At 43.7% G+C, this 27,578-nt stretch overlaps 1 protein-coding gene across 1 annotated transcript in view; it reads left to right on the forward strand.

Moving 5' to 3' along the window:
• Positions 1-27,228, forward strand: part of SNTB1 (syntrophin beta 1) — a 117,476-nt gene extending 90,248 nt beyond the window's left edge. Inside the window, exons 4-7 of the mRNA XM_009471101.2 lie at positions 12,465-12,604; positions 20,029-20,225; positions 22,002-22,192; positions 23,580-27,228. Of these exons, the coding sequence (XP_009469376.2) occupies positions 12,465-12,604; positions 20,029-20,225; positions 22,002-22,192; positions 23,580-23,672 (621 nt within the window). The 3' untranslated portion in view covers positions 23,673-27,228. The remainder of the gene's footprint in view (positions 1-12,464; positions 12,605-20,028; positions 20,226-22,001; positions 22,193-23,579) is intronic.
• Positions 27,229-27,578: the final 350 nt, after the last annotated feature.

The raw sequence follows: 27,578 nt of genomic DNA on the forward strand, positions 1-27,578 counted from the left end.
CCAAGGGTAGAATTAGGTGTAGTCACTTGGTAATATTCATATGTGTTTTTCCTCTTGGGGCTTTCACTTTGTTGTAGCTGCAGAAGTAATAGCAGCTCTAGGCTGTTCCTGTTACCCTCAGCCGGTTCTCACTGTAAGTGGCTGGCACTTGCTGGCTGGGGTGATTTATGAGCCCGCAGCAGGCAAGAGTCTTCCATTGATGAAATCAGTTGGTTCATGAGATCGTATATCTCTCGTGCCAAAAATCATTTCCCTTTGGATATGTGATGTGTTTGTTAAGAGATGTAAAAGTCTAATGCCGTTACCAGGAAGTTCTTTATTTTATTAAATGATGTATTTCAGGGATAATTCTTAAATCTGAAACCTTAGTTTCCCGTCCTGGCCCCAGGGAGATGACCTGTAGCATGCAATCTGTTTATACTAGCTTTGGAAATTAACTTTATTGCTCCCAAGTTTTTCTTCTAGAGGAATATTCAGTTCTCAGTAGAATTGTTCTATGAGTAGTTAAATGCTATGATTATTGCAAAATATGAAACACTGAGAATTAGAACCAGATAAAGAGCATTTGCTTTCAAAATTGCTTAGCTTATAGCATGTAATTTGCTGATATTTGTAGGATTTGGGTCTGTAGATTGATGGTCCCAATTTTGTGTCTTTTAGTAATCTAGATGAAATAACATGGCACAGTACTAAATCCATTTGTCCTCAAATGGACAAGCTCATTTAATGCTCAGCACAGATAACTGCCAAGTAGAAGGTTCTTTATGTTTTTCTTCCTCGTATGGCTCTGTTGAATATTCATAGTTTCTATTAACACATGCCCTTCAATATTTGCTGCGTTTTTCTTGTAGATAGTAGATTAATTAAAAGAGTTGTTGCCATAAACCCCTGGGCTGTGATCTTGTCAGATCTTATAATATAAGCAGTATCGGGTCTGGGAAAGTGATGCCTCTCGAGAAGCGGCAGCTCACATCCTGACCATAGGTCCAAACCTCATAGCTTGATACTTTTACTGTAGGGATATTTCTTCTACTACCATCTTCTGAAATAAAGAGGTTTTATGAAAGCTGAGCTCTCATTCTTATTGTAGGTTCCTAGCCACAGAGAAAAGCTCAAAACTATGGAATGTCAGCAAAGCAAAAAGGCTTGATGGATGAGCAAGAATTAAAAATGTATTTTAAATACCAAGCAAGCCCCACTTGACATCCCCAAGGGAGCTTTGGCTGGCTGGAGTTGGTAATACTGGTTTCCTATTAAAGCTGCCTTGTCATTTATTTTCGCAACGTTAGGGAGGTGTGTGTGTTTCTTCATGTACCAGATAGGTAGTGGTGACAGCTATCCAGCAAATCCCAGGACCAGTGACAAACTGCAGTTATCTTCTAGCTCTGAACTTTCTGTCCTGCATTCTTCCCACTTACCCATTTCCTCTGTGACCATCACTATCCTGAAATTACTTTGGCAGGGTTAGAATAATGACCATCTTAAAAAAACATTTAGCTAAAAAAACAAATTCAAGTTTTCTATTAGTCTCCCAAGCATGTAATGATACTTGGCCTCACAGTATCCCCAGGACTACAGTGGCACGTGCTCCAGCATGGGCAACAATTTCCTAATGGTGGAACTGGCCAAGGACTACGATAGAGTAGCTGGGGTTTTCTATCAGGGAAAGTTTTACAGAACAAGCTAAACAAATCTTGGGAGCAAAGTCTGTCCTTTCCTGAGCAGAGGCTGAATGAGTTGATCTTTCAAGCCATCTTCAGCCCTCTTTCTATGAATCTAACCATTCACATTTCTGAACCAGTGACTGGCTTAAGCCTTCTTGGAAGGCAGAAAAAGGATATTCTCAGCTTTTCAGTGGGGCAGGTGGCACTTTTTGATTAGATCCTATTTGTCTTCTTTACCCATTCCTTAGAAAACTAACAAATCCCAAATCAAACAGAGCTCTCTCAAAGGGCAAAGGTGTTAAAATTCAACCATGTCCTATTTAAGGAGTGAAAAAAAGTGAATTGGATATTAAATGGCATAACTGTTCATTTCCTACGTTTACTGGAACCCTGGGATCCACCAATACTGAGATCCACCAAATGAGACCTACTGGATGGTCTTCAGCTCTCCATACTGGTTGCCAAGGTATAGCAAACTGGAAACCTGTTTGGTGGGCAGAGGTCTCTTGGAGCTCAGCTGGGTTTCTGGGGAAAAAAAAAAATCACCCTGTCCATCAGAAAATTTTGAATTCGATAAATTCTAATGAAAATTACATGTTTAAGTTCCCTTTTTTCCCCAGCAAGAAAGCAGGTGTATTCCTTGAGTATCTTAGGTAGCTTGTGGAGGTCTGTCATCATGCTGGCGGAGATACAGACTTTCTGTCTTTCCATTTAAAAAAAAAGATATGGTCTCAGATAATTGAATGGTTTTGAAAATGACAACCAGGTAAATAAATAAATCATAAAAAAGACAAATATAGGAACTTTTTGTGGTACATTTTACTTAGGCATCTAAATAAGTAGGTTTGGATTCCAAATTGTGACTAATTTTCATCAGACTTTTCAGAAACCTGTGGCTGCTCCACATTTTTTCAAAATTAAGCCAAATTATCAAGGATTCTACTTGAATTTTTGCCTTTTCAATAAGGCTTCCAAATACTTCTCAGCATGTTGAAAATTCCAGTTATTGAAGCATAACATATAGATTTTATCAGTGTTTTTTAAAGAGAATACGTTTTTGTGCCAGGCATGTAGTGAATTCACTCATTTGCTTGAGGTCATTAGTTGCATTGCAGTCCATCAGTATTACTGAATATTGATCAATGACACAATAGACTGAAATGACACAGTATTCTGGACTGTCCTTGAGACAACATAATAACAATGACAAAGAAACATCTTGTTCTCTTTGTATTACTCCCCTACTATTTTTTTTTCCAGCACTTGTGATTTATAATAACCCTTGAGTAAAGTAAGCAAATCTGTCAGTCTTGAAAAGGTACCCAGCATGATGGGCCATCATTTCTGAGACTGAATATTCGGAAAGACAGTGTCATAGAGAAAGGCTTCTGGGACAGGTTTCAGTCACTATAGTTTTAATGTAGACGTAGATGATTACCTGTCCATCACCAAACAGACACCATAACAATTTCAGATGGCATTTTACATGTTTGAGCCATCATTAAAAACTGCAAGCTGCTTTCAAATCAAAACTCCACCTCCAGCATTCATGTTTGATTGGGTGCTGTTGACAAGTGTTCTTGAGCTCATGATTAGAAATCCATGCACTTTTACTGAACTGAAAGATGAGATGTGTGTATCTTTTGAGATAATGGGTATTATTACTCATTTATCCTAATCTGGTACCCACTTGATCAGCTGAAGTCAGATTCAGTTGTAAATTATAGACTCTTTAGAGACAGTGAGTTGAAACTACGGTGTCTTTACATTGATTCTGCTCCTGTACAATTACCATTATACTCCACTGATGATGATGAACTCCCTCATAAAGTGCTTCATCTTGGCTTGAACAGAAAACTCTGCTCACAGCAAAACTCCGGCATATAGCAACCTGCAGGGCATAGCAGAGAATAGTGGTTGCTCTTGGTATCCTGGAGCATACCTGGGGGAAACTGGTTTTCCTGACCACTCAGTAACAGTATCTGTTCTTGAGCAGTTGCACAGGAGATGTGGTGGAGTTTCCAAAGCTCCCTGTCTCTTTTCTTGCCTCTAACTCACAGGTATGATCCCTTTTCTTCTGGGGCTGACCCTGATGTGCAAAATCACAGAATCATAGAATGGTTTGGGATGGAAGGGACCTTTAAAGGCCATCTAGTCCAACCCCCCTGCAATGAGCAGGGACATCTTCAACTCGATCAGGTTGCTCAGAGCCCCATCCAACCTGACCTTGAATGTTTCCAAGGATGGGGCATCTACCACCTCTCTGGGCAACCTGTGCCAGTGTCTCACCACCCTCATAATGAAAAATTTTTTCCTTGTATTTGGTCTAAATCTACCCTCCTTTAGTTTAAAACCATTGCCCCTTGTTCTGGCTCCATGAACTGAAGATAAAGACAGAAGACCATGCCATGGTCCTTCTTAGTGTTTCCTAGGGCAAGCTTGGCTTACTGGAGGAAGGAGACTGTTCCATTTTATAGGGGAGTTCAGTGTTTTTCCCTCAGTACCGGGATTATTGTGCTTTGAGGTCCAGTGTTTATTTTGGAGACAGCACAGCTGCTTATCTCTCCCAGAAGTCACCTGTGTCTTAGAAGTACAGTTCATCCCACATTTTAATTCTGTGGTTTTTATTTAAATATTTATTAAACATCAGGCAGTTGCTATCACCAGCCTTTCCGTGATATTTTCGTGAGATGTGTTTCAGAAAGCAAGTTTACAGCCACCCTCACTGGCAGTCTGAAGAGCCCAGATATCCCATAGATAAGCCATGCGTACTCAAAATGCATGAACACACAAGAGATGCAAAGGTGTCTGCTAATAGCATCTTCACTTTTATCCTGAATGTGTGGTGTGAGTGTGCTGGAAGAGAGACTGCTGTGATTGCCTCCACTTTTGCACAGGTTTTTGCTTTTATGTGGCAGCTTTGTGCTCACCTCCACTCTTCAGGCTTTCCGTTCATTTGTTCAATCAGTAGAACTGATTAGAAAGGCCCGAGGTTAATGGTCTTTCCTTCCCTTTTTTCCTCCTTCCCTTGTGCCGCTTTTGTAAGCAATACTTGAAAGGTGACCTCTTCCAGCACAGGTTTGTTCCCAGACAAACTGGCTTAGAAGGTCAGTTGAACTGTAGCTGGCCTGTCCACTATCTCTTGATCAGCCTCAGTTGCCAGTGCCAACTGGGCTGTTGCGACCTGCCCCCGTGTCTGACTTGCCTTCCCTCTCTGTCCTTGCGGCTTACAGGTTGGGCAGGTCTTCCTTGTCACAGCCCTTGAGTGATGAAATGTCCTCTTCCCTTCCCTCCTCTCCCCTGGCAATTTCTGAGAAGCAATAAAAAGGAAAAAGAAAAAAAGATAGCAAAGTGCAGGTTTTTCTACAGAAATCATTTAGCTCAACACTATATCTTTTCAGGAGTGGACCTTTGCTGTTTGCAAAGCCTTGCTATCATAAATTGCCACTACTTAATTTTAGACAGTGCTCTCATGGTCTGAAGTAGCTGCTATAGAAGAAAATGTGTTTTACTCAGAAAGCATCAGAATACTTCTTGAAACACAATAGAGTTCCTTGCACCTTCTCTAAGATGAAAAGCAGTCGGTGTCTGTAACAAATGGTGTGGGGCATTTACCATCTCCGGTGCTCTCTGCCTCTTTGCGCTTCCCTGGAAAGATTCCTGACATTATCAGAAAGTGAGAGACTCATGTCTCACTGCAGAAGAGCTCTTAGAGACATTCAAATCTCAACTTCATGTGTAGCAATATGATCCTAGGTCATGGTAGACGTTTCTAAAATACGTGAATTAGCATTTTTTTTTCCTTTTTGAGTCCCCCAGAGGTGGATTTCTGTGTATTTAGTTAACCCATTTCTATGGACCCATGGATCAGGTGAAGAAAGAGAACACATCAGGTTTTTAAACTTTTCTCATCCAGTTGAGAAAAATATAAAAATATATTTTTAGTTAAGGTATGTTGTACAGTGAATGAAATTTATGTGATGCTGGGTTTTCCACTCCCTTACATTCCACATTTTATACAGCTCTAAACGATTTAAGGTACAAGGTAACTACCAATCATCCTGCAAACTCTTAAGCTACAATAACCAATTTATACAACTACTGCATTCATATTGATGCAACATTCATGCAATACATGTGCATGAAAACCTCCATGTTTATGGAATAATTATACAACAAACTTTAACTCGGGGGCATTCTAAATGATGACTTTCTGATCCAAATCTGGATGGCTTCTTTCATTTTTTCTGGTGTTTCTTAGACTCACGGAACAATACAGGTTGGAATGGAGTTCTTGTGGTTGAACCCCCCTGCTCTGAGCAGAGCCAGCTAGACCAGCGTGCTTAGGGCCTTACCCAGTTGTATTGCGAGTATCTCGATGGGTAGACATTTCACAGTTTGTTCCAGTGTTTGACCACCGTCACATAATGAAAAAGTTTCTCTGAGTATCAAATCGGAATTGCCCTTGTTTCAACTTGTGGGTATTGAATCCCATCCTCTCACTGCACACCTCCAAGAATTTGGCTCCGTCTTCTCTGTAGCGTGGGAGACACACAGCCCTCCAGACTTGTTTCCTAAGGGCCTAGTCCAAAATTAAAGAGTCATTAGAAAAACTCCGGTTAACTTCACCGAGCTCTGGAGCAGACCTCCACTACAAAACTGGGATTGGGCATTCTTGTTTGGCTGTAGGAAGGGTCTCAGGTCACCTGCCATTCTTGCATGGGTGGGTACAGAGGACTGAGGTGCTTCTCTTGACGTTTAGAGGTATTTGGATATGAGCCAGAGCTGTTTGAAAATCCTGTTAGCCCAGAGTCAGGACATTGGCTCGAACATGTTGGCGTGCTGACGTGGTTGACTGTGCTACTTTTGACAAAGGTTGGCTTGTGTCTTTTCATTTTTACAGGGTATTTAGAAGGAGTTCAGACTTGAACAGACCTGTCTTGAGAATGGGTGTCCTGTCTGTCCTCAGCAGTGCCTGTAACTGCAGCTGCCGGTGTGCCCCCGAGCTCCGCGCAGGGTAGCACGAGGGGTGGATCAGCGTGGTCCCGGCTGTGGTTCCCGCCTGACCTGCGCAGCTCTGGCTGCTCGCACAGCCGCGGCACCACGGCCAAGCGTATGCGTTGCTTGCTCGCTGCTCACACGAGGCAATGTTGTGCCCTTTGAGGGATTTTTGTGTGCGCACTGACTGTAACCCAGATCTGATAATGGCATAAGCCACCTTTGAGCTGTCACTGAGGTGAGAAGAACAAAACCAGACACATTTTCATTAGTGTTTTTTTTTTTCCCCTAGACAATGTGCACATTATTTCCTGTTTAAAACTACAAAGTTTAGCAGCAAAACACATCTCATCTGCGTGTGGTGTGGGAGGTGTTGATAGCCCCTGCCTGCGGGGGTATCCCGCACTGACACCCACTCCCGCATTGCAAATTGTCTCCCATCAAACGAGCTTACAGAAATGCCAGTGTTGTTGCATATGCTGGGGTTTGCGTGATGTATTTCTGCATTGCTGCTGTTCATCTTGCAAAAACCCTTTGCAGTCCCAGCTGTTATTTTCAGGAACTGACAAGTAGGTTTCTGTAAATGAATCAAATTTATTCTGAACATGGACGTAGCCCTTCGTCAAAAGACAACGAAAAGGCAAGAAATATGTAGCAGAACATATCCCAGCCTGTGTGGAAGCTGGTTCTTGTCAGCATGGAGAGATTTTAAGTGAGGGAGGAGGGAAAATAGCAAGAAAAAAGTTTCAGAAAATTCTTTCTTAGTTGCTCCTCCTGTGCTCTGTGTGAGGGGATAGTGTAGCTCTGGAATTTGGGAGCGGGTGATGGAAAAGGGGGTTAAACCACTTACTGTAAGCATAAACTTGCTACCTTCACAACAGTTCTCTGAAAGGCCACATTTTGGATACTTGCTGCAGTGGAGTCTGCTGGCAATATATTATTTGTTTACTAAACAGGGAATGTAATTGAAATGTCCCTTTTGAGTTAATGAAAATATAAAACAGCTTTCTAGAGTAGACTGACGCCTCTAATTTAATTATCTGTGAGCCTCATAGATTAAAAGTATTCTTTCATCCGTTCCTGGCAGCCTGAAGTAGATGAATAACTGAAATTCAAAGAAAAAACTTATGAAAAGGAGACCTGGCAGATGAAAGAGCAAAGGGCCAAACCATTTGTAAAAGGATTTATCTCCACTGAGATGCTCGTTGTCTTTACGGCAACTAATTATATGTGAAAACTATTAAGGATTTGGAAGCTGTGACACCCATTAAAAGGGCCAGGGGTTCCCATTGCCTGCAGGAAAACCAAGCTGGTTCTTCTTTGAAATATTGTTTGCTGCATATCAGAGGAGTTACTCTTTAAGGGTACATTGCAAGCAGTGGCGTTAAGCACGTGAGCAGTTGCCAGAAAACCAGCAGGAGCGGTCGTACAGGTAGTGTTGAGTTTGCTACGTCGTTATTTGCAGAGTCAGTCCTTCAGACCACAGATCTGTCCCTAAAGCAAAGCCTGGAGCAATGCTGCCCCACCACTGCAAAGGCATCCTGAAGCAGCCAGAGCTCAGGCGCATCCTCAGTGCGGTGGGGTCTGGTGTGTCCTAACGCTGCGTGAGCTGTCTGCTTTCTACATTGAAGCACTTCTGCTCTTGTGTCAGCCAAAGGCTGATGGACAAGTCTCCACGTAGCTGCTGACTACAGCAGCCATTCTTACGCACTTTTCGTCCGCCTTCACATTGACATCTGTTCCTGCTGTGTGTGTTACAGCAGCACTTGCCACCCCAGCAGAGACCGCAATGTCCATACAGAAACGCAGAGAGTTTAGACTGACTTTGCAGAGGAAGCCAGTGGCCGAGCGAGATGTGAACACAGGTTTCCTCTGGTGTCATTCCAGGCCCAGCCATCATGTTGTTATATGCAAAAAAATGAGGTTTCATCCCTGCTGTACATGAAATATTTTCTGAATTTGGAAAGGTAAACCAGAGAGGTGCATATGGGAAAAAGTGGGGTTTGCACTTCACAGGGTGAGTATATGAGGAGCAAAGAGGTTTGCGAGTAGCAAAAGGGATGCTTCACCGCACTTGGGGTTTTTTTGTTAGAATATGTTCTCCCTTTTCAGGTTTGTATTTGAAGACTTTGATCTAGAGGCACGGTGAGTCTAGGGAAAAAAAGAAAAAAAGTTTGCTTCTGGTATAAACATTTACAGCTTCATTGACTTGAAGTGGAATTTCACCTGGGAATATAAGCAGTGACCTCAGCTGAGATGAGCAGAGCATGGAGAGGGGGTACCTGTTGCTAAGAGTTACCTGAACAGTGCCCAGAAGACCAGCAAAAAATTTGCTGATTCATTTTATTGTGGTGGGAGATTTAAGAAGTACTGATTTTTTCTTTTCTCTAGTTCATCTAGATTTCATCTAACATTTTTGACTTTGAAAAAGGGTTGAGTTTGAAAAGGTTTTTGGAGTAGATGGTGGTTCTCCGTGTCTGCAACACAGATCAATGCACTTTGAATTGCACATGTGCAAGGGGGAGCTGGAGTGAAGGAACTGTAGCGCAAGTGCCAGAATTCTGCAAAATTCTGGCTCAGAAGTTGGCCTTAACCATCGTCTAAAATGGTGCCTCTGAAATCTATCTCAAATGATACTTAAATTTACAGAAGTATTTCATGTTACCTTTATATGTCAGGTTTTAAAACTTTTGAAACTTGAACAAATCCTTCATTTAGCTGCCCATGAGCAGCATGGTTTTTGCATTTGTTTTGAAATTTGCTATTGTACTCATGCTTGGTATGATGATACTTGCTTGATCTGGATTAATTTCCCATGCTGATTTGTTCTGAATGTGCCCTGTAGACTGATGGTATATTTGCAGCCTCTCTTCTTCCTTTGTAAAATTTGCTGTTACCATTTACGGGACAGAGTGTTCTCCTTGACACCTTCCAGAAGCGCCAACTGCCTGTCCAACAGCACGGCATCAGCTGCTAAAGCCTGATCCAAACCCCAACGAAATCAGGGAACAGTAATGCAATTTAAGGTTTTTAAGGAAAGGCAATATCTTTTATTAGATCAACTGTTACAGTTGGAAAAAACCAGACAAGCTTTCAGGCACACAAATCCTTTTTCAGGTCTGAAATAGCAGCAGTATTGCTTACACCAGCATTCCTTAGCAGTGAGACAGCTATGGTCCCAGTAAGGTTTAAAAAATGTGATTAAAAGTGTGTGTATTGCATGGCCCTTCTTACTGGGGATGGCTTCCTAGCAGGAGACAGGCAAACATCGTTCTCCTCTCTCCCCTTCCCAGTATACACCCTACAAACAGGAGATACATCCTACACGGAGAGATAGTATAAGGTCACTTATATTTGAGAAAAAGTCTTCAATACCTTATGACCAAGCCACATCTTCTCCATAGTCGCCTGCTATTGGGAAGAACTGAGGCAAAGCTGTGGGCTTCACTGTGCAGGTGGCAACCGCAGGATCCGCGCTGGAAATTCTGGCTCCTGATGCTTATGCCTGTCCAGCAAATAGTTCTGGGACCAGCTGATGAAATGAATTTTATTCCCTTTCTTGTGGTTGCTTTACAGGGAACAGTGTTTCCCAAAGTTTCTGGAGTCACAGTTGACTGACCAGCCACCTAATAACAAAGCTTGTGATTGAAAACGCTACACAGGCAGGATGGTTCTGCAGAAAAGATGTGAGCAGCTTCCCATAGTATTTGGATTGCTTGTGGTCACGGAACAGGAAAATAAGAAGTAACAGCCCAGTACGCTGCCTGCTTACTCCTCCAGATTATGGATCTGAACATCCTAGTTTTTCATTCTATGATAGACTTCATGTTTATCTTCCTTTTTCCCTTCTGGAGTTCTTCAAAAGTATGTACTAAAATCTTTGAATTAAAGAACACAGGCAGATGCTCAAAAGTTAAATGTTAACATTAACGGTAACATGTATTAATTGCTAACATTAACTGTAACATTCATTTTTATATTCCCATGCTAGGAACCGGGGTGTTAGCTGTAGTTAATAACTGTGGTATTAAGAAGCTGAGGATGCTTTTTGCTTGTGTGAATATTTCCGTGGTACATGGGCTGTGAGAACTCTGGATTTTGCCTTCTTTCTGGAGTGTATTAATAGGTGTGTTAATTACGCAGCTTCTCTATTCAGCCCTATTTGAAAATGAAAGGTTGCATTTCAAGAAACTGTCACCACAAGAAAATTGTAAATAAGTATTGACACTTCTGAAGAAATTAAAAGGATGAACCTTTTACAAGTTTAAGTTGATTAACACACAGACATGAAAAACCAATGAGCAAGTAATGCTGTAAACAGGAATATAATTATTGTAAAAGTTTAATTCAGAAGGAAAAATACCTCTTAAAAAACGATGTAAGCCAAAAATCTTTGGTTTAAGTTTAAGTTTAAGATCTGTTTTGGGCATTGGTGTTCTGGTGAGAAGCTATCTTACAACTGTCTTGAAATTCCTTAAAAGTTTAGACCATTTCTTCATATAAAATGAATTCAAATGCGGTTCTCAATCTGAATCCATCACTTAAGACACATCGTACTTAAGGATCTAAATCACTCTTCCTGGCTGTGCCACCCTCAGCCTGGCCAACCTTTGATTGATCCCTTTTATGTGTTTTTTGACCCAGTGATGTGCCCAGTGGTGCACACCCATGGCAAGTAGGCTGGCATCAACCGTAGAACACCATAGACAACTGCTTCTCTTTCCCGGAGAAGGTTTTAATGGAGGAGTCATGTAGACAACCTGTGAATCTCTAGTGAATCTCAGAATTTGTTCGATTCCCTTTAGTACCCTGCCGAGGAGTTTGGGCTTGAAAGCATGGCTGTGAGTGTGCTACATAATGTGTTTTTTTTTTCTTTATGTGCACCAAAAGGAAAATCATGAATTTGTCTGTGAAAGCCAAGAGCTTCATTCTTACTTGAAACCAAGACCCTTTCATATTCCCATATATTTTAAGACACTTTAATGCTGCCAATGTAGAATAAGTAAAAATCAGGATTCATACTTGATCCCCATAATGTTAATTGTGTAGCCATGTGGATGACCACATGCCTACCCTGCAAATTATAATTCCACATCTGGATTCTGCAGCCAGTAAAGGGCTCTGATGTCCCAATTTTTAGGCATCTTCTACAGATGGGTTTGAAATGTAGATGCAGATCCATCACTGAGTCCATCCCATGTTTAGGTTGGATCTCCTTACACAGTGGCACTTGTAAAACTGTTGGTAAGGAAGAAGGGTATGAAGGAAGGAGAAGCAATGAAAATGTGAACTGCTGAGAAAAAAAGCATCTGCTCCCAAACCACTGTTTTTTACTACCTGACACTCTTCTTTAACAGCGACGATGTCGCAGCTTTTTTCAGTCATGAAAATAGAAACAGCAGCAACAGGGTCCAGCACTCAGGTTAATGTGCCAGTTACACACGAATGGTGCACATTATAAATATACATTTAACGTCCTTTCACGCATACCACAGCTAAATAACAGCCAGCTCTGTCTCAGTGTTCTTCCACTACTGCACTTACAGAGTAGCCTGGAGTAAGGGAAGGCTGCAAGGAGAGCTGGAAATGGCAGTGCTAATGAGAGCAGCAGATGTCATTGCACTTTACTCCATTTCTGCTGCAGCTGGTTATAAATTCAGGTGGGAGATGTCAAAAAGCCAAAGAAGTAAAAGTCTCTTTTGTTCATTATCTCGCCCAGGACTCAACATGTTCATATCGTCAGGCTTTCCATGATGGTAGCTTTGTCTCTTTTTATTTCACTGAGACTTCACTCTTTTTCAGGTGCCAGGAGACAACGAGAAGCATTGGAAGCCAGTATTAGTGGTCTTGACGGAGAAAGACCTCTTAATATACGAGAGCATGCCGCGGATGAAGGAAGCTTGGTTCAGCCCTCTGCATACCTACCCCCTGCTAGCCACCAGGTACCTGTGCTTTTTTACTACAACCACTTCAAGAGCGGTGGGAACGGCTGAGTCAGCCGGGAACAGGTATAGCTGGTTCGTAGCTTTATATCACACTTGAAATGTCGTGGTTTGAGAAGCAGATTGTTCTTCAATGGGCTGATGTTCTCAGTTTAACTCCTCACTTCTCCTCTGTTTCAAGTTCTGGCCAAGGCTGATGGCCAGAAGGACACCAGAAGGATTTATGGATGCGGCCGTTTGGCCTGGATCCAGAGGCAGGAGTGCTGAAAAAGCCGAGAGCTCAATCTCCCGAGATTTCTATCTCAGCGTACAGACCTGAGGGCTTGGCAGAAGCACTCAGATTTCCAATTGCTCCTCCAGGCTGAAAAACGTGAAGTTGCTGCCCTGAGTTGGACATGCTGCTGTGGCAGTTCTGCACCACCGGTTTGGGGCTTCTGGGGGCTTGCACATGTGGTGGAGACACTTAATTTCAGCACAGCTCATGTTCCTGCTCTAGCAAATTAATTCCTGGCTTTTTTAGCTTAAAATGGTGAGCTTGGAAGACACATTCTTGAATCTAGGTTGGAAATCTGCATTATTTCAAAGGTATCCATCAACACTAATTCAGAGAGAGCTTTCCCATGGTTGTCTTTATGCAGTGGAAACTGTCTGTTCTTCTTGATGTGAATCTTAATTACATTTCTCTGCCAGTATGGTCAAAGGGCTTGAGAAAGAGCTGCCGTTCCATTGTTTTGGCCTTGCTACCCAGCCTCTATTATACCATTTTCAATGAGTTCTCATTCAGAAGGGCTGGTAGCACATGGCCAAAAGCAGCGGGTCTCTTACTGCACTCTCATTAGTTAATTTTTGTTCTTGGTCTCTTAGTTCTCTCCCCAAATGAACTGAGGCTTTGCTGCTAAATCATTATATTAAAAAAAAATGAAGTTGAACTCAGTGAATTATGCTGATGGTTGTTTTGTCCCAGTCTACCTACCCATGATGGAGCTTTCAGACTTCCTGGGAAGCTGGCTTCTGACTCACCCTTTGTTATCATAACGGGAGGCGAGAGACCCATGCTTTGCAGCCTGCAGCCTGCCGCATCGCATGGAGGTGAAGGTTGGCAATTCCATGTGGCAATTCCTGATGAAAACTGGGTAAGGTGTTGGAGCCAGAGGCTGCGTCCAGATGTGTCACTGAGGCCTTAGAGTTTGTGAAGCAAGAGCACCCCAGCAGAAGGTGATGCGTCTCCTCCGCAGTGTTTTGGGGTGTCAGTTGTACATGGACCTAAGTCTTCCTCCTTACGGTGACTGGGGATCCTGTAGCACACCCTACCCCTTCCTGCCCACACATGGTCACGTGCGAAGACAGCCCTTTGGTGGGCATCACCAGCCCCGTCATCAGTGACCACTGATTTACTGGATCAAACAATCTAAGTCCTCATCTTGGAGGGCCTGTTACTTAATTACTTTTTCTCAAGAGTTCAGGTTAGAGAGCAGACTGGCTTGCCTTGGGTGGGGATAGTCATCTCCTTGTCCAATGGGATTCCCATGTGAGTGGAGGAGCATCGGCCTTCAGGCTGGAAGGGAATGAGAAGTTGCTTGACACAGGTGTCAAGCTGCTGAAGGGTCTTTATGGACTGGGAAGATGGTCTGTAAGAAAGATGGGATGCGGTTCAGAAAGGACAAGTTCAGAAAGTTCAGTGCTGGGGAATGGTCAGCTGTGCTGGTTTGGGGTGGAGAACAACTGACAAAGCAGTTACTCTGCCAGAAAGCATCTGGGCAGCGTGGCGAAATTGCTTAAATCTACGGTGTTATGTTATTGAGAAAACAAAGACAATCATCTTGGGTTATAACAGAAGTGTTGCACATTGGGCAGATGTAGCAATCTAACCGAACTACAGAGCATGAGAAAAGCCTCGGGTGATACACCACCTTCGTGTGAGGCATTGCACTTCCAAAAACATGCCAGTTAACTATGGAAGGTCTAGAAGAAAGCAATGCAAATGTAGAAAACACTATCAGTAGGGGAATACTTAAGAAACCTTAGTTGTTTAATCTAGAGAAGTGCATGGAAAACATGTCAATAGTTTTCAGGTATGAAGATGAGACACAAGGACAGGAGAGCATGTTCCCTGCTGGGTACAACAGGACATAGTTGGCTGCATTTAGTGGGGGGGTTCAGGGTAGGTCCTGGGAAAAACTTGGTGTGTGGGTGAGATACTGGATTAGATTCTCTGGGAAAGGTGTACAATCCTCATCACTGGGGACTTTGAAAGACGGGTGACACTGTAACCCTCAGGAGTGTGTCGGCACAGTTAGCCCTGCTCTGGGAAGGGAGATGACCATTTCAGCCCCTGGGTTTCTTACTAGGATCACTGTGAATTTAACCCTCACGTAAAAAGGCAGCGGATATACCAAACATGATATTCAGAATGGACTCGCAATCTGATAAATACGTATAAATACACGAATCCCCAAGGTGAGCAGATTACATAAATTGACAGATTCCTAAATCATTACACCTACTGTTTTGGATGATTTTGATTAAAACCCTGCAGGATTCTGCTTTTATGATCTGTCACACGGAGTACAGTTATACCAAAAAAAATACACAGGATTTGCTGTTGGTATTGACTGCTGTGTTCATGCTCGGTCAGTGATTACTCTCCTCGTGATGGTTTTTTTAATCCCCTCTGTGCATTGATCGGTGCAATTTAGAACTTTTCACCTGGAAAGTTTGCAGACCACATGTTGTAATCTTGGCTGCTCCCATCTTTCATATTTTTATGAGTCCTTGGGAAAAATTTTTGCTTAGCTAATGCATATTTGAAAAGATGCTGAAACTGGAAAACTTCAGTGCCAGATACTGTACAGAGTCATGCTTAATCTACCCAAGACATAATGAGCAGAGAAAATTGGAAAGTGGTAGAAGGATTACAATCTTCCTACAGTATTTTAACAGCAGAATTGCAACATGTCCTTTCTGTTTGTTGGTACGTTTGCCTTCAACCTATGGGTGCTATTAAGACCTAAAAATATTTTCCAGTCAGTCTTTCCCAGCTTTGTGCGGAATATAAGTAATAGCTCAAATAAAACTGAGATCAGGAGATTTAAGTTGTTGCTTTAAATCTCTGCACCGGGAGGCACAGCAGCTGGCTCGGAGCCCTGACTCCAAGGACCTGTTTGTCATAATCTCTGTTTCAGTGTTTCCTTATGCCTGAATAACAGTGCCTCCCTCTAGCATGGGAATGGGGCTTAAGTAATTACATCTTAAATGTTTGCAATCAAATTGTGTTATCTATCGTAGCCAGATATGAAATGAAAAAAAAAAAAAAAAAAGAAGCAGCCTATGTTGGACTCTGATTAAAGATCAGGTAAGTAGCTTTTGTGCGAAGCTGAGGTCTGTAACCAGAAAATATTAAAGCAGTTTGATAGCTAATGCCATGGCAAGTTGGGAAAGGAGTTTGGGCACTGATTAGTCGTCTGTGCAAGCGGAGAGAGGGGCAGGCGGGGAGCACTGGGGTCCCTGAGCACCCCAGGGAAGATGTATGAGATGGCGTGCAAGTGGTGCAAGTTCTCCGCTCGTCTTCCCAGGGCAGTGGGGGTGGTTGTGGCTCCCTCCATGCGGAGCTGGGATGAATGAGGGCCTGTGCATAGCTTTCCAAAGAGTCCAGCCGGTCCAGAGCAGGTTTCAAATGCTAAGTCAGGGGCAAGGAGTGGCTTCAACATAAGAAAGGTCAGATGATGGTGGCTTTCTGCTGGGCAGAGCTGCGTGACTGTTGATGCATTTGTATCACAGCCTCTTCTGAGATAAATCTCAAATGAGCAGCTGAAGACTTGCTTTGAATGTCAGTGCTGGTTTCGCTGTCCTTTTTGAAGAGGCCGTTAGATTTTGCTGTTGCAGTAAATGGTTGAAATTCCTTTCTTAGCATTAGACTGAGAAGCAGGTCCCAGTGAGTCTCACCCAGCACCAGCATGTCAAGTTGAACTGTACCCATCTTGCTATCACACGTTTGCAAAGAATAATGCTAAAAAGGTCCCCAAAACAGAGAGAGACAAGGGAGAAATTAGAGAAGATTAGAAGTGGCTCCCTGGAGCATGCCAGGAGTTGTATTTTACAGCCGCTGCCTGCTATCTACACCCTGTGCAAAGACTTGATCGTGACCAAACTTCTCCTGCCCTCTTGCGGCTCTGGCTGCTCCAGGGAAGCGTGCTCAGGCTCCTGCCTGCTCCCAGACATCTCAGAAACCTCCACGGAGCCCAGTAACCTTCAGGGACTGCGGCTGAATATTACCAGAGCCGGCCCTGGGGTGCCTTTTCGGCTCTGGGGTGCAGCGTGCAGCACACACACCCTCCGCTGCGGTCGAGCGACGGGAGGCGGGGGCGAGGGAAAGCCTTTTGTGAAGTTTCTAAGACTATTTTTTGCCTTTTAAGGTATTTTTGTGGTCTCTAGGAGCAAATATCTTTCTTTTATGTAAATGAAACAGCTCATGTGAATGCAGCTTTATTAAAGCTTGAGAATCCTTTGACCTGTACCCAAATACAACAGTACTGACAGCTCATAGCTAAATACTATCAAATGTTCCCCTGCATATTTGTCTAGTTCATATTTAACTGCATGATTTTCCAAAGCACAGGCTGGAGTTACATGATAGAAAAGGATTTTTAAATAGTGAGAATGAATTTTTAATAATGAGGGGATAATGCAAATGAGAAGGTAGGCAAGAAACAATGTTCATGTTGAATGTGTCCGCATAATTTAATTTGTAAAGTACATCTTCATTCTATCCATACGCTAAAAAAACCTACAATGCCAGTGCTGTGGATAAAGCCTGAAGACGTAGGGGAGCGGGGAGGTGGATTTGAAAGGAAATAAAACATTGGAACCACCTGGCTGTCACATATCCAGTATCACAAGTATTAGAAAACAATTTTTAGCACAGCTGATGAGCACTGTATAAAAGAGAAGGGATGACCCAGGGAGAAGCTGGGATAGTTTTATTTTTAATGACAAACTTGAGGTGATTTTCCAGGCTGCTTTCCTGCAGTTATCCTTCCGTTCTGCCCCCTGGGCAGCAAAAGGCAGCGTGAGAGCGGTGGCCGTGCCTGCGCCTGAGTGACTGGACAGGGTCAGGCAGCAGCAGAAGTCACTGGAGAGTTCAGTTCCCGATCTCCTGCCTTAATTTTCAAGATGCAGCTTCTCCTCAGAGTTTGCACCTCCTCGTGCCAAATCAGTGAATAGAAGTTTTTGGGCTGTTTGTTTGCCGCTGACTCCCCGACTGCAAAATCTGCCCGGGGTGCAGTTACAATCATAGAATCATAGAATCATTTAGGTTGGAAAGGACCTTTAAGATCATCGAGCCCAACTGTAAACCTAGCACTGCCAAGTCCACCACTAAACCATGGCCCTAAGCACCACATCTACACATTTAAAAAATACCTCCAGGGATGGGGACTCAACCACTTCCCTGGGCAGCCTGTTCCAATGCTTGACAACCCTTTCGGTGAAGAAGTTTTTCCTAATATCCAACCTAAACCTCCCCTGGCGCAGCTTGAGGTCGTTTCCTCTCATCCTATCGCTTGTTACTTGGGAGAAGAGACCGACCCCCACCTCGCTACAACCTCCTGTCAGGTAGTTGTAGAGAGCGATAAGGTCTCCCCTCAGCCTCCTTTTCTCCAGACTAAACAACCCCAGCTCCCTCAGCCGCTCCCCATAAGACTTGTGCTCCAGACCCTTCACCAGCTTCGTTGCCCTTCTCTGGACACGCTCCAGCACCTCCATGTCCTTCTTGTAGTGAGGGGCCCAAAACTGAACACAGGATTCAAGGTGTGGCCTTACCACTGCCGAGTACAGGGGGACGGTCACTGCCCCAGTCCTGCTGGCCACGCTGTTTCTGATACAAAAGGCCTCAAGTATCAAAGCTGAGTGTGGCGTTAACACAGCCCTTCTGCGGGCAAAAAAAGCGTTTGGAGAGAGTGGTGGTGCCTCTCCGGAAGAGGCTTTCCTGCCCAGACACAGGGCAGGGCAGCTCTGCCTGGGATACTCTGCCCCTTGCCTTCTGGGACCTCCTGGGACCATAAAATTAAAGCGGATGCTCAAAATCCTAAGGAAGACACCACAAACCTGAGCATAAACAAATCTTGCAAACCTTCTAGTGGTGTGTGAAAGAGGGACGCATCTGTTCGGCACAAGGCACATCCCAAATGTCAGCATGGACTGCCAGGGAATTGGGGAAAATTTCAGGTGCCCTACGGTTAGTGTTTCAATAACTGTAAAGCTAAAGTTGTGCTTTTTTCTTTCCTTTCTGCTTTTTTTCCTCTTAACATCTCTAATGGCATACTTCTACAGTGTCAGCTAACAGGCAACTATTCTTCTAGATGCAAAACAATAATTTGAGGGTGAATTAGCATTCAGTAGATGATTAGCGTAATCCAATGTTTTATGCTTCAGGGCAAGTATTCTACTACGATGCTACATACTTACGTCCTAATCTCATATGAAGTATACTGTTTGCCTATAGAAAGGGAAACAGGAGACACACAATGGAAATAAATAAGCTTTTCAGAAGAATTTCTGTGGTTTCATTTTGTGCCTCCCTCGGAGGGTTAGTGCCTGGGTCTCAAAGTGCGATGAACTCCTCTGGATTACTGTTGTCGTCTGAATCAGTGTCATGTCCCTGAGCGAATTCTGTATTCTTTGTCTGCACTTCTGCAGGAAAAAAACCCAAAAGGGCAGTCTTAAAGAAGAATTAAATATTATGAGGTGTTGATTTTCTCACTCAAAAAGATTCCCTGCAATTAGTGTTTGCCCAGATGAACAAACCTTTCCTGGTCATGGGAGATCAGCTGTCGATGCCAGGCAAAAAAATGTTAATTGCTGCAAAATGTGAGAGAATTTCAGATTACAAATAGCTGCAGCATTTTGCGTTTTTCAGGTTCCTTATGGGTAAAGTATGCACAAGACAGTACTTGGGCATCTGCGTATTTCACAGAACTTCTTACTTTTTATCCAACAGCATTTACTGTTGAATTTGTCTGCAGATATTTAAGCTTTATGGCAACTGCAGCCTGACAGTGAAAGCTGGATTCAGCTGCCTCATCTGAGCGAGCACTTGTATCTGTCCACCAAACCCCATCACCACGGACCAGTTGGTGATTTTTCTCGATTCCTTATCCGAAGGGGTGTTTTCTACTGTTCATTAGGAATTTAGGGCCCTCTGGGACATGCCCTTCATCACCTGCATGTCCAGCTGCTTCAGTACTCACTGCTTTCAACCTTCACTCTCCTGCGCGTCACCAGGAGTCACTTTAGGCTCAACTACAGAGGAGATGTGAGTTCTCGTGCTCCCAACCACATGCATTTAGGAACGTACAGAGCAGAGCTGTGCTCGAGGGCGATTTTGGCGCAGTTATAATTCCCTGACATTTTTTCAAATCCGATTGCAGGTTGGTCCATTCTGGACCAGGAAAAGGCTCACCGCAGTCAGGGGTGGATTTGTCTTTCGCAACCCGTACCGGTACAAGGCAAGGGATTGAAACCCATCTGTTCAGGACGGAGACTAGCCGAGACCTCTCACTGTGGACGAGGAGCGTAGTGCAGGGCTGCCACAATTCTGCAGAGCTCATCACGGAAATCACCACATGTGAGTAACACCTGCGGCGCCGCATCTCCACGCCTCCTCGTGACACACGGGGGTAGTTCAAGCTCCTTCTGCTAGAGGTGATTCATTTTAAAAAATGTGCATATTTAGGGTTCTATGTATTTAAAATATTGTCCCCTTGGTTTCTGAGCCAGTCCCAGCTGGTGTGGTGCCCGTGGCCAGTGACACAGTCACTGTCGTTCTGACTTTTGGTCTTGTTTTCGGTGTGTTGTTTCAGACACAAGTCTGTAGTCAGCCATATAGGGCTGCGTGTCGTGGAGGAGTGATCGTCAGAGGTTTGTCCAGAAACCCACAGAAAAGAGCATTTTTCTGAGATTCAGGAGACTCCTGACAGCCATGTGGGAGTTTCTCCTGCAGAGGGAGGGGGCAGAGGAGGACCGGCACATTCAGAAGCGTGAACTGGTCATCTGTTCACCCAGCTCTGCACACCTGAGAAGAGTAAAAAAATATAAACCAGTCCAATAGCCACATTTTGGTTGCTAGTCATTTCCCTCCCTGAACATCAGGGGGTCGCTTCTCGGCCCTTCTGTACATGCAAAATCGACTGGAATAAAAGGAATCGGCTGCAGGTGCTCTGGAGTGATGTCCCGTTTGGCCAGGTAGCTGCTAGCTCTGGAGCTCTCAGGCTGTGTCTTTCCCTTGAGCACCCCCAGAATCTGGGAGTCCTTCCCCCACTAGTTGTCCAGTTGCCAAGGCTGTTAAAGTTGAACGTTATCTCCACTCATTGCCTAAAAATGTGAGAGCAAGAGCCAAAGCACAAATCCACTCCATGACGAAGGGCAGCTCTGATTTCGTGAAGCCGTCAGGCACAGCCCCGTGCTGCTGAGCACGGGGACGCCTGCCCGTAGGCTGCCAGTCCCCGTGCCTCGCGGGAGGCTCAGGTGGCTTTGCGAGGGCCTCTGACATGGAAACCAACCCGAGTGTTCAGTGGGAACCACCTCGAGGGCACGCCATCTCAGCCCAGTGCCATGGATCCCTTTCTTTTCAAAAGCAGGAGGGCATCAGCCCCTTCTTTTATCGCGGTGCTTTTATCCCAGTGCCAAGGACCCTTCTTGGCAGACTTGTTCACAGGAAAGTGGTGGAAAAGAGCATTTGGGATGTGAACACCTAAACTATTCATTTTTTAATTTGGATCATGGCCTATGTTTCCAAGCTGAGGGGAAGATGCAGACTTTCTGCTGCAGTAGCTATTATATACGATTATCCGGGCCCTTTTTCAATTACCACGACACTAATGAGGACTCAGGAGCGTCTTCATCTTTGTCAAAAAACTTTAGGGAAACCCTTTACAGCTTCATGTGTTGTGTGCCGCGTTTATTGATTTTGGCTATGTCTGTCAGACGTAAGAAGAAGAGTCGTTGTGACTTTGTCGAGGTTTGGAAGGAGGAAATGTCAGCCTGAGCCGCCTTAACCTTCAGTAGATTGTTTTTGGGCAGCACGTAGATGTACGCTGCAACATGAAGAACGCAGCGAATAACTGAAAGGACTGACATCAGTACTGCTGCTGCCAAGCACAATTTTAGTCTGTGTGTTTACACCAGAGTTAACAGACCTTGCTTGGACCTTGCACAACAGAAAGATTTACGTTGTTTTTCCAGATCTGCAGGTTTACAGTTAGAGCATGATTAGCCCAGTTTGAGGAAAGGGTAGTTTCTGCGAGACAGTGTTGAGCTCGAATGTAAAACACAGATATCTGCAGCCAAATGGAATTTGTTGCCTTTAAGAACATTACAGGCTAAATTTTGTTTCCTTCTTCAGCTTGCACATATAAAAGCCAGGAGTGCCGTTTGACCATCCATTACGAACATGGATTCTCTCTTACAACTGAACCGCAAGATGGTGCCTTCTCTAAGACAATTGCACAATATCCCTACGAAAAACTGAAAATGTCCTCAGATGATGGGATAAGGATGCTTTATTTAGACTTTGGAGGAAAGGACGGAGAAATTGTAAGTACTGCGTTTAGCAGAGATCCCTCATGTTACCATCTCTTCGGTGGTCCTTCAGGCTGTGGGGGTGGAGAAGCACTAATGGAAGTTGGACTAGATGATCGTTGTAGGTCCCTTCCAACTGAAATAGTCTATTCAGTTCTGTTCTGTTCTATTCTAATGACAGCTGGCCAGTACCAGGTTCCAGTACCAGTATTTAGACGCCGTGCTTTCTAGTACAGCATGACAATGTGGCTTTAGAAGGAGATAAACTAAAAAGAGAGACAAAATGCTAAAACCATGCAAAGAGGGATGAAAGATTTCTTACATTTAAGAACAAATGGTATCTCTAAATAGCCAGGTGTTGGAATTTTTATATGTATCCATTTCACTTTTTAATTGATTGCAGGTGGAAGAACTTGAGAATGAGATATTGTTAATTCCAGTGTACACATAGGGACTTTATGTTATCACAACAAGCTATGTCTTTAGACATTTTTGAACATCTACTTGATGAAGAAAATTGAAGACTACAGCTGTAGTGCAAACTGTCTGCTTAGGCCTCTAAGTTAGCTGTCACAATGCCTAAAAATAAGGTGCTTATTCCTACAGGCAGTTTAGATACCATAAATTATGCATGAGAACATGGTCTTTCCTGTCAAATTTTTCAGCAGTTCCTGGGCACGTTGGGTGCTTAATTTTTCACGTCACCTTTGATAACATATACTCGGCGAACTGCTTATTGTCAGGCTTTCAGGAGGGAATTTGTTACTAGCTCTCAATAAAGTTGATGCATGACTGGTGGAATGGCAAATCTGGTTTGTTTTGATGTGAACCTAGAGCTGAACCTGCCGTCCCCACTGACAAGTCTGTCATCCTTAGCAAGCACGTGGTGGGATCATCTGAACCGAAACTACAGAAAAAAAAAAAATCTCAGTTCAGTCTCACTGCCGGCTGCGGGAACAGAGGAGCAACCATGCAGCATCAGCTGCAGATGCAGTATCCTGGCTTCAGCTGTGACCACCGGCAGATGCACTGGGTGTTGGACACAGCAGTCCCACCACCATCCCTGGTCAAAAACAGAGCCTGAAAAGATGGAGGGGTTGAAACTCTTGGAAGACTGCTTGCAGCATCTGACTCTGTTTTCAGCTGCTTACCCAGGTGGATGCAAGCCCAGAGGCACCAGGCTCTCATCTGCTCTCAAGATGCTTATTACTTACTTTTAGTAACCTAAATATTTGCAGCTGTATGCAAAGGAAAGACAACATGTTGTAATAAAGGGTTGTTATTAATAGAAGCCTGTTGAAAATACCAGGCAGCAGTTAATCAAGTACTCTGTAAATGATTGCTTATTTGAGCTGTAATCTAATCTAATCATTCTCAACTTGATTTCTTTCTGTACTTACAGCAACTGGACCTTCATTCCTGTCCAAAACCAATTGTGTTCATCATTCATTCCTTCCTGTCAGCAAAGATTACAAGACTTGGCTTGGTGGCATAAGTGGGACACATCTGTTTCTTCAAAGAAAGATGGAGCGACCGTGCTAATCCGAATACAGTCAACAGCAGCAACCCGTACAGCTAGCAGCATACACCAGCCGGGGGTTCAGTGGCCGGGCCTTGGTCATTTCTGCAATCTTCCAAGGCCCAGGTTTCATTTTGATCAGCTAAAGAGGTGGCATGACAAGTAAAACAGTGGCTTACATTGTAAATAATGGGATTTCAAAATCCCATGTGAGACAGTAAAAGCATGTAGTACCATACGTGTAAATGTTTCAGAATCATAAATTGTGCCTATTTCAATGTACTTGTTTATATAGAATAAGTAAAGGGCTAAGCAGACAAGAGAGGGGGTTGGTTGCGATGCAAGCTCAAGGTTGGTTGAGTAGAAGTTCTCCAAACAAGATTGTCCCACCACCCAAAAGTAAAACATTTTTTCTGCTCTAACCTGTGCACCACTTACAGAAGATTTTTCTTTTGGAGCGCTGTCAGAACCTGTTGCTTGAATGCCCAGAGTATTGCAAACATGCGCCTTTGAGTAGGATGCTCTAAAGCAATACAGCGGTGGTCAGCGAGCAGCTGGGGGGTCCCTGCCGAGAGGCACTTTCAAATTAAATGATAAAGACATCCTGCGTACATTCCTAGTGACGGACCCAAAGCAAGACTAGCTGTAGTGAGGTATGGAGAGCCAGCTGTCAGCGGGGTGTAGGTAGGAGCGTCCTCACCTTACCTGAATCCATGTTGACGCGCGACCGAAGCTTCTGCCAGCCCGTTTCCCCAGCAGAGTTCTCCAGCCGAAAGCCATGCTGACCTTCCTGTCCTCCTACCCCAACTGAGTCACCCCCTCAGCTCTGCCGAGGCTGGTTGGGTGGTCTTGAGAGAAGAACAAATGAGAGGAAAGAGAAAGACTTGATTTTTTTTTTTTTTTTTTTGAGTTTTCTAGATTAGATTAGAAAAGTTATTCAAGCAGCTCCACAACAGTGAGGAACCGCACCGGGGCAGGAACAGGAGCTGCAGTGCCAGAAAAGCCTTAATATGGAAGGAGCTGCTCCTACGAGCAGGACTTGGCAAGTCCACATTTATTCCTTCTGCTGAAACATAAGACATTCACCTTGCTACCCATAACTACTAGTTCTGTTTCGCACCGCAGCTTGCTGTTTTAACTCGAAACGTGCGAATCCCTGAGTTTCGGCCTTGTTCACGGTTAGGTTGGGCACAAAGCAGGCAGCCGGCAGGAACGCTGACCTTCACCATCAGAAATGACACACACGGCTTGCACCTGGAACTGCTAAATTGGCTTCATGTGGTTGGGGGAGAACAGAGAGAAGCAGAACAGGGACGACATTTATGTGGCTCTTACTTTGTAACAGAACTGCTTCATATAGGGGTGGGGTTTTGTTTGCTTTTAGAGTTTTGCCCTAAATTCACACTTTGAAGGACAGGAACTGTCTGGGAAGTAATAAATCCAAAGTTTGTGGAAGTTCACTTGTCATATTACACCACTTCTGTTACTCTTGAGAAAGCACATCAACTTAGCATCACTTGGCTGGCAAAGAGGAAAATTAAAAACACAGTTTGGTTGAGCGTTAAGCATAAGTCATGTTGCTTATTCACAGCATAGGAATTAGTTCATGGTGGTTTCCATAGGTATCTTAATCATCAAAACTAATTAAAAAATTAAGAAGATGATGGGCTGAATTCACAAACACAGAAAATAATCATTGAAGAACAGCAGCTAAATCGCCATTGGGAAGAGCAGCCCCGCTCCCAGCACCTCGCCAGACAAAAGCGAGCCTGGGAGGGGATTCACCTAGCTGCGAACTTGGTTTTTACTGGCATGGTACTTGCATTTAAAAATTAATTCCTTGTGTAAATCCACAAGGTGGGAGACAACACGTTCCGTAACTTAGCAATGATTGCCACACGGACATTTCTCACTTCACGACCGCTGCCGGTCACGTAACTTTCCGTGGCGGTGACTTGGGTCTCCTTTGGCTCAGAAGCTTCTAGAAGATCTTCGGAGAAGCTGAGAGCAGTCGGTACGCTGGGGGGCTGGGTCTCTGAGCATCACGTCGTCAAGTAAACCGCTGTGTGAAGATTTTAAAAAGCGATTCAGGACATCATTGTTGTTGCTGTGCCAAAGTATCACATAAAAATTTGGACGCAGGCTCCTGTAAAAGTTCCCGAGAGTTAAAGTGAAAACTTGCATGCTGTGAGGCAGCTTAAATCCATACGTAAATGATACTGCACTATTTCTGTATTCCTTTAACACTTACAGATCCCTGGAATGTTACACCTAACACGGAGCTGTGGTGCTTAGGTCATGGTTTAGTGGTGGACTTGGCAGTGCTAGGTTATCGGTTGGGCTCGATGATCTTAAAGGTCTTTTCCAACCTAAACAATTCTGTGATTCTATGATTCTATGTATGCGCATTGTAAATATTACAAATTCTTATATTAGTACCAACAATCAAATGACACAATATGTAATCTAAGGTGCTCAGTACTATATGAAGTATAAGTGAATAACTAAACGGTTTGCAAAGAAAATTCATATTATATATATTTATAGAAAAAATAATGATAATTACAGATGCTATTTCTTCATTTTCAGATTTTGGACTGATTCATATTTGGATGGGCTAGACAAATGAAATATGGACCTACTCCACATTTATAAGAGTACAGTGAATATTTATATTTTAGAGGAAAAGAATATATTTAATAAAGTCATTTATTGGATTTTTGTGAGGTGAGCTTACTTTGTACCCAAAGAAGCTGTTTGGAAGGCTGTCCTTTAGACTTGGGCTGGGGAAAAACACATTTTCAGCCTCAGTCATTCTGTTAAGGATTCAGTTACTTGCGAGAACTATTCATCGCATTGATGGAACGACTTCTAAAAATTTAAAATAAAAAAAAAAGTAATAATGGACTGTCAGTGGCGCACTGGGGCTTTCTATTAAGTAAGCTCGGTGTTACGGGACAGCGGCGCTGCGGCTGCCAGCATAAGTACACGGCATTTTTTTTTTTTGCTGCTGGCATGTACGGGAAGGCGACAGGGCCGGCCTGGGGCAGGCCGGGCGGACCCACCTGCTGAAGTTACCGTGCTTTTTCTGTTGCTTGTACTTAACCGGGCGGTCACAGAAGTCATCAAAAAGAAAAAGAGCAGAAACTTCTGTTTCCGCATTGAAGGAGTGAGGCCCACACGTGCCTTGCTTATCTTTCAAACCGTTATGGAAAAAAAGATGGCTTTCTTCCCTTCTACTTTAATTCTTGCCTTAGTGGCCCAAACAGAAAAGCTAACTGGGGGAATTTAAGGCTGTTCTTTCAGTCTGGCCCGAGGTATGGCAGACCAGCCTCGGGGAAACCCTCAGAAGGGTTCAATCTTTTCACAAAATACTGACGGTAAACGGAACGGTCGGATCAGAAAGTTTGTATAGCAGCTTCACCGTTACAAAGACTTGGATACATATTGGAACATATCTGTTACTGGAAAAATGTGATCTAATGTTTGTTAAAAAAAAGAAAATAAAGCTGATCTGATTGCGTTCAGGGAAGCATGCGGGTGTTTCCTAAGAGTCTTGCTCTTTAAGTGGAACTGGCATCTCAAGGTACTTTATAATCAGAACACAACTCTTTATGCACTACCAAGTAAATCGCTACCGTGAACATCATTAGAATCGGTCTTTTCCAAATAATGAAAACAAGTGTTTTCTTTCTGCAGAAGGTAAGTATTCCTTCTTCCCACAGGAGAGGGGATCACGCTCTATCGAGCTCTTCGCGTTCGGGAGCACAGCTGCTTCGAAGCAGAGGTTGATCTGATTTCCATCTGCAAGACTCCTCAATGCCCTCTTACCCGTGTTTAAACGTTAATTGGAGCTTCCTTGGTTCCCGTGGATGCAGAATC

Source organism: Nipponia nippon, unplaced genomic scaffold, assembly GCF_047370975.1.
Source record: "Nipponia nippon isolate SJK-2023a ecotype South Korea unplaced genomic scaffold, ASM4737097v1 scaffold_1, whole genome shotgun sequence".
Classification (NCBI taxonomy): Eukaryota; Metazoa; Chordata; class Aves; order Pelecaniformes; family Threskiornithidae; genus Nipponia; species Nipponia nippon.